The 12442-nt window shown below is 41.1% G+C and overlaps 1 protein-coding gene across 5 annotated transcripts in view; it reads left to right on the plus strand.

The window, feature by feature from the left end:
• The window catches only part of Asph (aspartate beta-hydroxylase), a 251777-nt gene that overhangs the window by 144388 nt on the left and 94947 nt on the right, over positions 1 to 12442 (plus strand). For all 5 annotated transcript variants that reach the window (XM_029565628.1, XM_029565630.1, XM_029565627.1 and 2 more), the window contains one exon: positions 11435 to 11520. In XM_029565628.1, coding sequence (XP_029421488.1) covers positions 11435 to 11520 — 86 coding nt within the window. The remainder of the gene's footprint in view (positions 1 to 11434; positions 11521 to 12442) is intronic.

The following is a 12442-nucleotide window of genomic DNA, read 5'->3' on the forward strand; positions in this document are numbered from 1 at the left end:
GTATTTCTTGTTCCCCAGAGATGAAGATATTCACAGCTGTGTTGCTTGACAAAAGTTTATCATCTGCCTCTTGTGTCTACCACTACTCCTAAAGGTCAAGATTAATAAATCCTGTAATATCAGATTTTCATTCTTCATTTTAGGGTGTAACTCTCAAGGCTTTGGGGGAATTTCTCTTTATTGTCATCGTCAGATTGGTTTTAAAGATCACTGGTTACATTTACTATGGTATATACAAGTATGAAACTTCCATCTTAAGATATGAAATAATGAAAGGAGGCCACTGTTGGTACTGTTGGTTTACTCACCATACCTGTAAAACCTGTTGATACCTAGCAGTTCGATGAAAAATAAGTACTAGAAATTATCCTGCAAACACTTATTTTATTCATATAACGCTTCCTGTTCTGCCTTTAGATGTATCTGAGATGTTGCCCTTTAGGGTCACTCACTGTTTATCAAGTATTGGGGCTTGGGAGCATTTATTTTGTTTCAGGTTCCCCTGGAGACACTGATACATAGCCAGCCTTGGGCATTATTATTATATTTGACATTAATAGGAAATCATTATTTCAAAGAAATCCATCTTTAAGGATAAATTCAAGTACCTTTAAAGCATTGTTTAAACAAAATTAGTATAATTCGGTAGACAGTTTTTCTAAAATATTTCTTATATATTTTTACTCCTTGGATGTGTATGTTGTATATAATTCACTTGGTAATTAGGGACTACAAGTTTGATTTTAATGAAGACCAGTTATTGAACTGAGCAGTGATGCTTGGGGATTGTTGACATATATAAGCTATACATTTTACCTGTATAGTAATGCTATTTGAACTTGTATGTGCTCTGGTGGCTTTTATTTTTCCTTCTGTCTTTCTTGCATACAGTGTGTCAGCTTATGTTTGCTGCTGAGTATACATCCAATTAAGCAACCCTGACTTATGTTTATTTACATGCTGAGAATTCAACCCACACCCTCCCTTGTGCTGAGCATGTGATCTGCCACCGATCCAGCTCCTTCTTTTGTTGCTTATAAATGTTAGAGAAGCAGGAGACAAAGATTGTTAGACCTGCTTCTGAAGCTGAGCTAGGGGAAGGTGCCTCTTCCCTCATGTACAGTGCCCACAAAGATGGCCTTTGTAATGACTGAACTGGCTGTTGGTAAAGCTATAGACTGCCTTGGCACTGAAGGGGTTCCTGTTATGTCTAAAAAAACACATCGCTAAGTGTCTCTGAAATTTCTAATTTAACATATGGGGTCACATCTGTTAAAGGATTATTACTCTAGAAGGGGAGTGATGTATAATTTATTAAAATAACCCTATAGGGAGACAGCCAACTCCATTTAATAAACTGAAGTACTTGCTGGCACCATGGAATGCTCCCAGCTGAATCTCACATTATTTCCATTGAGGGGGCAGATGAAAACAATTGCCCTTTATATAATGTTTACTGTGTTGTATTAGTTAGTGTCTCTTGGCTGAAAAATATTTATGTTCACTGTTCAGTGTAAGCTTTGAATATTGGACTCCTGCTGGTTTGTCGTTGGTATTTAATTCTGTGGAGAACAAAGATCCATTATTCCTCCACTGTAGGAGGCAAGGAAGGGGGCACTGTCCATCCTTCCCGCCATATTGCCGCTGAAGGTTGGCAGTTAAGAGCATCTCCCCCAAAGTGGCCCAAACTCACCTCTTCTCTCAGTCATACTAATGAAGTGTGTAGTGTAAGAGAAGGAAACCTCAGATGGGTTATTTTTGGATCAAACACATTAATTTTCCTTTCACATGTAGCGATAATACAAACAAAGGCTTCTGCCAGAAGCACTTCCATGACTGTCTGCTGATTGGGTTTCTCAAAGGCAAATAATGTGTCTATCTCTCAATGTGATAGCAGACTGATTTCAGAACCAGTGGGATGCTTAGCAGTGGGGAACACCTTGCACAATTCCCACCTTTAAATGAAAGAGAAAATAACTGAGGGCTCCTACCCACATCCCCTGCCTGTGTGTTGCAGGAACACTCGTAGAAGCAGGCGCACTTGCCCTGTGCACAGCAGATAGAATTTCATCAAAAATCCTAACATGGGATGCATGAAGGTTTTGCTCTGTTGTCTCCTCCTTCTTACTGTGTTATTTTATGCTGAAATAGATCAGTGAATTTTGTTTTAAGATAATCAAATGCAGCTTCCAATTTTAATTCAAGAAGATTAAAATATGTAGTAGGATTTGTCTTGAATTAACTGTTATTTACCATGAGTAATGTTGCAATAAAATTGCTTTACATGACTTTTTGCTAGCCTCATCCTGATCCTTGATGTAGAGACCATTTTTCATTGATAGTCTACTTTGAGCTTGTTTCTTTTCCTTAAATCATTTTGCTTTTTAGATTATTTTTTTCATTAAATTCTTCCTTTGAGAACTACTGTAATAAAAGTTAGTCATTCATATTTTATATAGTTCTGATGAATACTTACTGAGGTTCATTTGCCTGAAATACCTGGGATTAGAACTATTTTGATTTCTTAATTTTTGACTGTTTGCATAAATAGAAGATGAGATGCCTTGGTGATGAGACTCAAGTCTAATCCTGAAAGTGATTTATATTGCATACATACTTGATCCACATAACCTGAAGATCATTTTCTGATGGTTCATCTCAGTTTTCAGCTGTAGAAGATCGAGTATCTGGGCATGCCATGGGGAATTATTTTGATTATTTGAGGAAGAAAGACCCACCCATTGTGGGTGGCACCACTCCCAAGGCTGGGATCTGGACTTTATAAGAAGGAAAGAGGAGCTGAGCTCAGACACTCATCACTCTTCTTGCCTGTGGGCAGATATGACGAGCTGCTTCGAGTTCCTGCCACCTTGACTTCCCCTGTGTGCTGCTGCCCTGCTGTGATGGACTGTCCCTGGGACTGTGAGCCAAGATAAACTTGCCCTTCTTTAGCTTAACTTTGTCAGGTTACTTTATCACAGCAATGGGGAAAAGTAATTAAAAAGACACATATATTTAATATTTTTTTACATGAAACAGAATTTGTATGAATTAAACCATCATATTTGTGACATCATATGTTACTCAGAAAGTTTTGGACTTGGGGACATTTCACATTTGGGTCTTTATTGTCTTTTTCTTTTTTTATAATTTTTTGGGGGCTCATGCCACAGCACACGTGTAGAGGTCAAAGGACGGCTTGCAGGAGTGAGTTCTCTTCTTCTACCCAGAACTTTAAAGCAAAACAAAATGCCATGAGTAGAAGCTGTGACTAATACTGGTGTGGTGCTTTCTGCCTTGTGACTACCTTCCATGGTGGGTAGGAGAAGCCGGATATCTCCATTTCATGAATGGAGACACAGGCTCAGCCAGACAAAACAGATAACCCAGAAGGGGCAGCACTGAGGCTCTGGCATCCAGACTCAGACTCTCATCTTTCTACTAAGCTAGGCTGTGTGTGTGTAACATAAATACTGGGTACTTACGACATAAAATGAAGGAAAATTACTATGGTTCTTTAACTACCTTTTATCCTTAGAGACAGTAATAAGAAGTTCAGTTAGTTCCTTTGTACGATATATTACTTATACTAATACTTAATTCTACTCTGCCATCATGATCAACGCTTTACAGACACCCTGGTTTCTTAATGTCTAGGCAAGATGCCAGAGATAGAAAGTGGCAGTAAAGAATATCAGCATCAAAGTCTACTGGGGACAACGCAAGACCTACGTGTCTAGGGGTCTTGATAGGGTTCATTTTGTCTGCCAATTAAAGAATTTAAAGACAGGATGCTGAAGAGATGGCTCAGTGGTGAAGAGTATGTATTACTCTTACAGAGGACCCAGATTTGGTTCCCAGCACCCACATCTTGCAGCTCACAACCACCTATAACTCCAGCTTCTGGGGATTGGATGCCTCTGGCCTTCTTGGGCACTTGCGCTGACATGTATATATTCACACACAGGCATATACTAAATTAAAACTAAAAATGTCTTAATAGAATCAAAAGGCAAGAAGAAATCAGGCATAGCAGACAACAAAGTTTATTAAAAGTAAAGAAACAACAGGGCTCATGCAAACTCAAGCAGACAAAAACTCAGCGTAGAACTGGGGAAATGGGCAGCAGACCCCAATCTAAGCTGAAGAAATATTGGCAGCTGATTACTGTTAAGCGAGGAAGAGCTGATCTTCCTAAAGTGAGGTAGTCTAGATAGGCTGACTAGACCTCAGTAGGTGGACTTGCAATGAGGAACATCTAGGGAACTAATTTGACACAATAGGCCTTAACACAAATGACAGAATGTATGAACTCTAGTCGGGGAGCTATGGAAGGGTGCCAGTGGGGAAGGGGTATAAAGATGATTAAGACCGATTGAGATGTTCTGTATGAAATACACAAAAATTCAATAAAATATTTATATGTAAGATATACTCAAATCCAGGTAGAGTTCTCAGCACCCACATGGCAGCTAGCAGATGTCTGTGACTCTCATTTCCGGGGCGCCAACGCACTCTTCTGACCTCCACAGGCATTGCCTGACATGAGTGCACTAACATGCATGCAGGCAATACATATAAAGTAAAAATAATAAAGGAGGGTCTGGATCTTTTAAGTGTTCTTCGTGGCATGGGCAGGCCCACTCCCCTCATTTTGGATTGATAACTTAACAATGAGGAGAGGGCTCATAGGTTCACTGGCTCCAAGCTAGGATATGACTAGGTCTTGTCTTGGACTTAACTAAAATGGTCTGGACTGGTCATTCAAAAGGAGCCCCCTTCTGACAGTAGATGGAGCCTCTAGGCCTCTGTCTCAAGTGAAGAAGAAGCCAGAGGTTTTCCATCTTTGTTACTCATTAGTGACTCTTTCTCCATCTGTCTACCTGTTGGGGATTTGTTTCACTTCTTGTCCCTCACAGTCTTGATTTCTACTGTTCGCAGAATAGGCAGCCTGAGTGAGGCACACATTTAACAGATTAAGTGCTCAATAAATGTCAACTTTTCATCAGCAAAGAATTCGTCTGGTGTAATAACATGCACCCGTAGTCCCAGATACTCGGGACGCTGAGGCAGGAGGATTTAAACCCAATAATCCAAGGCCAGTCTGAGCAACACAGAGAGACTATTGTCTCAAAAACAAAAGAGAATTTGAGAGACTCCTCAATTGGTAACACGCTTGCCTAGCATACACAAAGTCCTGGGCTCAGTCTTGATCCTCAGTATTGCAGAGCCTGGCCTGGTGCCTTTTCTCTATAATCATATCAAAATGGAGGTAGGAGGATCAGATGTTCAAAGTCATCTTCTGGTACATAGTAAAAGCAACTAAAACCAACCGAACAAAAAAGGGTAGAACTTGATAACACGTTAGGCACAGACAGCACAAAAACAGACAGCTTTGTAAAGTTTTGATGCTCTACACGCAGCTGAACTTCGCGAACCACACGTTTCCTAGTTAGTTGTGCCTGTTATCCTGCCATGTCTGCTAATGCACTGAAAAACTTAAATAGATGAAGGCATATGAAATAAACACCGATGTTTGCAGGACCTTCACTGAGGATTATCTCAAGCCTCACTTGATGCTTTTTCTTGCTTTTCTCCTCTGTCCTTCCCATTATGGTCTAGCGAACAATTTGGATTAGACTTCCTTTAAAGCAACTGACTCTGTTCCTCATATATCTTAGTCATGTATAATTTTGACTTCTTTAGGCAGCTGAGACCTAAATTGCAAATCGACATTGCCATCGTTCCTTTTAGAATGTCGTGGTTCATACATGCATTCAGAAGCAGGCCCTGAGGACTTCCTATGGGGTGGGTCAGGTGCTGAATGCTGGGTATGTATTATGAGGAAATCTGTTATTTTCTTGTTCAAACAACAGTCCTGTAAGAGGAGAACTAGGACAGTAAGGAGAAGCTTGAGTGCTATTTGTTTTTTAATTTTTATTTTATTTTTTGTGTATGAATGTATTGCCTGCATGTATTTAAGGGTACCCATAATCTGCAGTGCCTGCAGAGGTCAGAAGAAGGCATCAGATCCCCTGACAGAGTTACAGATGGTTGTGGGTGGTGAGAATTGAACCTGGGTCCTCTGTAAGAGCAGTCAGTGCTCTTAACCACCGAGCCATCTCTCCAGACCCTTGAGTGTTATTCTTACAACCACATAAACAATCTGAGGACTTATCATGGAGTGTTACATGATGACAGAAAAATGTGTTCTTTTTAATGAAGGTATTATTGACTGCTTGATGCAATGTCATTGGAACCAGATCTCAGATGTGAAATAGAGGAGTCTTTGGTAGAAACAGGGGAAAGGTTTACTAGGCAGAGAAAATACCATTAGGAAAGTCACGTGTCCGATTTCATGCCATATTTGAGAGACTATATAAAAGAAATGTAGGGTTTACAGGTAAGTAGCAGCAAGTGAATTGGAGATGAGGTACCAACTTGGGAAAAGCAGGAAAGTTGATTCAAGGAACACAGCTGTGAAGGAACTCAAGATGAATACTGTTTCCCTTGAATAAGTATAGCATTTCAGGTGAGTTGGTAGGAGAAATTCACACACAGTTAAAGTCTTATGTTTAATTAGGATTTTAAAAATGTATCAGAATGGCAGCCTGCGGCAAGAACAGATGTTCCGTCCCTCTGCATGGCTTCCATCAGCATCTAGAGTCCTTTGTCTGGAGCCACAGCTGGCCAGCTTCATCTTGCGGGTTTGGAAAACAAGTGCTTGTCACTACACTGCTCTTTTATGATGGGTGTGTGTTCCTCTGCAAACCTTATGCTCGTTGAGCATGTGCTCTGGACCCCTGGCTCTTGCAGCACACTCAGTATCAATATTCCATCTCTAACATAAGCAGGAATCAAATCAGTGCCTGTGGTTCCTAAGCAGCTTATACCTGCAGCCTGTCAAAATTCTAGAATGTACATATCCCCTTAATAAGAAAATTTATATTTTTGTGGCATGGGACCTTAGCATTCAAATAGGAAAAATGTTTAGCTTTTCATTTAAAATGAATATAACTAATGATAAAGCTACAAGCTCCTGATTGTCTTTGTTTCCTATTCTGTTGTTTGATAAAATGCTCTGGTGAAAGCAACTTAAAGGGGAAAGGGTGTCAAGGTTCCCATCCATCATTGTGGGGGAAGTCATACCATCAGGAGCTTGAGGCATCTCACCCACAGTAAGGAAGCGGAAAGCAGTGGCTACGCACATGTGTGCTGCTCAGCTCCTTTTCGCACACCGATCATGACTGTTACAAAATACCTTTTCTTTTGCCTAGACTGCCCCCCCATCTGTGTATGCTTATGTTTTTAGTTCCCCCAGGGAAGTTCCGCTGCTTCCTCCCAAATAGATTCGTACAACTCCTAACCTGCATTTACAGTTGCAAGCTGAGCATCCCTAATCTGAAAGTCAGAAATGCTCCAAATCTCAAAACTTTTTTGGACACTTAAAGTTCCACAAGCAGAAAGTTCCATACCTGATCTTGTGTAATGAGTATCATTCAAAACACAGGTGCCCTGAAAGTATTGTAAAAAATTTCCTTCAGGTGTGTGCGTGTGTGTGTGTGTGTGTGTGTGTGTGTGTGTGTATAAAACATATACATGTGCATGTATTAATATATGTATATTTGTGGTATATATGACACAGATGAATTTCATATTTAGATGAGTCTAATCACTAAGATGGCTTATTCTACATAGGCAAAGATTCCAAAATCCACTATTTTTGAAATCTGAAAGACTTCTTCTAAGCATTTTGTATACTAAACCTACACTTTCATTACTTAAATTCAGGTTTCTACTTAGCTCCTTTCTCCCCAGTGACACGTGCAATGGTTTGGATACGTGCTCCTCAAAGACCATGTGTTGAAGTCCTTGTCTCGTACTCATGATACTCTTGGGAAATGGCAGAATCTTTAAGAGGCAGGGCCTAGTGGGAGGGAGTCCGGTGGTATGCCCTTGAAAGCTTCATATATTGGGATCCAGCCCCCTTCATCCTTTTATCCTCCTACTGCCCAAAGTGATCAGCTTCCTTTTCTATGTGTTCCTGACATCATGCACTGCTTCACCATAGGTCCAAAATCAATTGAACAAACCAAACATGGACTGTGGCTTCTGAAACTGTGAACCAAAATTAACTTTTCCTCTTTATAGGTTTAACATCTCTGGTTTACTCTTTATAGTAATGGGAAGCTAACTTTACATAAGACTAACCTCCTTGAGAAAAGTCTTGTTAAATTCATAGCCCAATCACAATATTTAGAAGGTGAAGACATTTTGACATATATTTGAATGAATGAATGAATGAATGAATGAATGAATGAATGAACTAGTGAATAAAGTTGGTCCAAGTGTAACTTTCTGTGGCTCTGTCTACTGTGTAAAGAGTTAGACACAGAATCAGCCGATGTTTGGCGAGGTCATGAGTAGATTGCTTGGAGTGCTGGTTTGGATAGACCTCAGATTGGTGAATTTTCCCTCCTTTGTGACTAATGCATGGTACAGCAGTCAGTGTTCACTAGGAGCCTTTGTCTGTCTCCTAACACATCTGTCTCCTAACACATGTTGTTATTTCTCTTAGGTAGGTAACAGGGCAGGATTGGCACTGGTTGATGTTTGAAGGAATTGGGCTTTGTTTCATATGGTCTGGGGATCTATGAGAGTATTTTAAGTAATTCAATGGCATGGACAGGTTGTATTTCAGAAGGGTCCCCAGAAAAATGTGGCACATGGGGGCACAGAAGGCAGAGGAACTGACTAGGGACTGTTGCTTTTCATTTTGTTTCATGGGCAAATTGCTTTACTCACTCTCTTAAGTGGAGCAGATCAAGCAAATGCATAAAAGCAAAAAAGGGGGCAGGGATATAGCTCAGTGGTGGAGGTGGTAGAGCATGTACCAGCCTGTGTCAGTCCCTGGCTTTTGTCTCTATCACCAGGAGGAAAAAAAGTTAAAAGTCTATTAACATGATTTAAATCTAGGAAAATTAGAAGCATGGTATTCCTAAGATGAAGGAGACCTTAAGAGAACCAGCCCAAGTTCTTGTTTATAGATGAGAAAACATCCCAGAGAGCTTGAGTTTATCCAGGTTCTGTCCTAAATAGAACGAGGATTCTAAGTTCATACAGCTTGTCATTTGCATTCTCAGAATAAGAAAGATGTGCCTTTATGTTTTACAGTTGAGAAAACTACCCCATACTTTAAAACTTAAACACAAAATAATCATAAGATAAAACTTGCATATCAGTATGCAAAATAAAACAGGCTAATTTCTTGGTAGTGGGTGCTATGAGGTTTAGTAATTTCTCTTTTTGTGATGCTAACTCTAACACTAAGATACTTACATGTGGCTCTTGAATAGGCACTTTATTTTATCATAGACTGTTTTAGGTACCTGAAACGGCCAATAGTCTTTTTCTCACAAGTATATCTCATAATTGACTTGAACTTGATGCTTGATGGCACAGAGGTCATACTGAGGAAAACCTTCAATGCCAGCCATAAAACCCTTCATCAGGTGCACACTAGGCTTCCCTGAAGGCCCACTGTCATTCTGTTATCACATACTTAGGCAAAAGCAAAATGAGCAGTTGGGAGACTTAAGTCAGCTCTGAAATGAGAGACACGAGAACTCCCGCTACCACAAGTCCACACCCCAAACTGGATTCATTTTGCATATCCACGTGTATGCTAAAATATGAAGTGAAGTTGAGAAAGTTCATTGTTTGGAATTTTTCAGTCTTTGTTTTAAACAGTTTTCAACAATAGAATGACTAGGAGTAAGTAGATGGAGAGGAGATGGAGCATAAACAAAACGGAAGATCATAGCAGTCAATTCAAGTGTAAGGAAATTAAAAGTACTTTAAGTTTCAGTTTTATTTTTGAGGAGAGATGAATAGGGCTCGGAAAATAAAGAGTAACAGATTGCTTAATTCTGAGCCCCACAACTGTACCTACCAGCCTACTCTAGGTAGCACAGACCAGCCCCAGTTCTTTTTCAGGGCATCAACTCAGCTCAGTATGCACACCCTTTTCTGAGGAAGTCACTTGAGCTCAGCTATCTTAAATGAGTGACATTTCTGAGCTACTCTGCCTGCTCTTTTGAGGTGGCCAACCAGCTCCGTACAGATGCTGTAGGGAGTGATAGAAGAATAGGACTCAGACACACAATCCCTTCTGTCAACTTTTCTCCTTTTGGAAACCAATAAATAGGCATCCCATTCCTTCTGTGTGGGTGAGAGAAGGGGGATGTCAAGCTAACTAACTTTCTTTTGCCACCCAGACATCTCATCTGTGAAGTTGTTCCATATGTGCAGGAGTAGAGAGACTACAGGGCACTGTTTTAAAGCCTGGTGAGGTGGCTGGAGAGCGAGTGCTAAGCCAGCTGCTATTCTCTTCAGTCTCCCTGTGCTGCGCTCTACAAGCCCCTTCTTTGCATTTATTTTGCCTCCCCTTTCTAACCAAGTTGCTGATTGGGGCAGCTGGTGAAGAGGGTGGGCGTCCATAAGTTGGGCAGCAAGAACAAAGCACAGGTGTGTGAGGAATAATGAACTGTTTCTGGTCTGCTGAGTTTGAGCCATCTGTGTTGGTGGGCACTTAGATTTACAGTTATGCAATGCAAGAGAAATGAGGTATAGTTCACTTGTAACTCAATTGGAAAATTAAGTCATTAAAACCCCATGGGCTGCTGAAGACTGACCCCAAGGGACATTGCTTCCCAGGGACCAGCAGCAGGGAGGAGCCCCAGAGCCCACGGAGAGGCCAGAGAACAGGGAGAACTAGGAGACCCCAGCAACACAATGGAAAGGGATCATTTCAGGAAGGGGAAAAGGGTTACCTGTGTCAGATAAAGTGGGAAGAACTGGTTATGTAGAATAAGGGAAAGGAGCAAATGGGTTTAAGGGACCAGCACAGACAGTATTAACAGTCACCAGCTGAGCACATACTACATGTCAGGCCTTGTGCAAATCGCTCCATGCACAGTGTTGATTGAATTCTTGTCCCACCTGCTATCCTCCCATTTTATAAAGCAGGCTAAGCCTTCGCTAGCTACAAACCATCAGAGTAGCTCTAACAATAAGATGAAAATATTAAATAACCTGGAGAATTACCAAAGTGTGACGCAGAGAGGAGACACAGAGCAAGCATCATGCATCCACTGCTTGGCCCAAAACACCTTCAGTTTGTACAACTGGAGTATATGCAAAATGTCAGGAAGTGAATCAATGAAACAAGCTTTAAAGGAGGGGTGCTGCGTCTTCCGAGGCAGGCACTGACCCCGTCCTCAGTGGTGGGAAGTGAATTGGAATGTGCTTCTCCTGCAGTGAGTGACGTGTTGGGGACCAACACCCTCTTTTCATTATTCATTAATTGCTATTCTTGATAATGTTCTTGACAAAAAGTACATTAAATTGAAACCCTCTTTTTTTTTTCTTTCAGCTAAGAAAAAGAAGCCTAAACTTTTAAACAAGTTTGATAAGACTATTAAGGCTGACCTTGATGCTGCAGAGAAACTCCGTAAAAGGGTAGGTTGATATTTTTTTGTTTTACACAGAAATGTGCAGTGGTTTCATTAATAATAAACCTGGGAATTAAAATCATAATAATGATGACAATGACAAGAACAATAAATGTAAAAGAAATAATCTTTGAAGAGAGTGGGCTTTCCCAGTTACCTCAGCACGTTTCTTTGTGAAGCGAATCACACAAAAAAGAATTGCACCCAAAGGTCAAAGAGTACTAGAATGTCCATAGCACCTCTGGCGTGAAAGAACCTGCCTCCATCACATTCTAATTATGTGGGTTCTGAGCCGGATGTCACGGTGGTACACACCTTTAATGCCAGCATTTTGGAAGCAGAGGCAGGCCGATCACTGAGAGATCAAAGCCAGCCTGGTCTACATAAAAGAAGCCTAAACTTTTAAATAAGTTTGATAAGACTATTAAGACTATTAACTCTAGCGAGTTCCAGGCCAGCTGGGGCTACAAGGACACCTGTCTTAACATCCCCTCAAAATAATAATAATTATGGAGGTTCATGTAGACCACTTGGCAATTATAAGCTTCAGTTTCATCCTTAAAAAGAATAAAAATGGACTACTATCCTCAGGCCTCTTGGGGTAAGTCTATAGCACAGCTCTCAGCGCCGGGACTCCCTAAGCCACATTGACCCTTCCATCCCTCCCGCCGTTCTATACTCCTAGTTTGGGCCCTGCACCATTCCTAGTCTTGGGGCCCCAGACACCTGGGGAACCAATACTGCTTCCTCATCCTTCTCACCCAGACCAACTCAGTCCCTTTTCTGGGCTCCAGGAGCACCTCTTCTGGTCCTGGCCCCGCCCTAACCTCTCTCTGCTTCCCTGGGCCTGCACCACCGGCTAACTCTCCTAGCCTGCACTACTATCCTCAGGCCTCTTGGGGTAAGTCTATAGTGCAGCTCACCGCGCC

The sequence above is a fragment of the Nannospalax galili genome, unplaced genomic scaffold, assembly GCF_000622305.1.
Source record: "Nannospalax galili isolate Female #2095 unplaced genomic scaffold, S.galili_v1.0 scaffold397, whole genome shotgun sequence".
NCBI classification, from domain to species: domain Eukaryota; kingdom Metazoa; phylum Chordata; class Mammalia; order Rodentia; family Spalacidae; genus Nannospalax; species Nannospalax galili.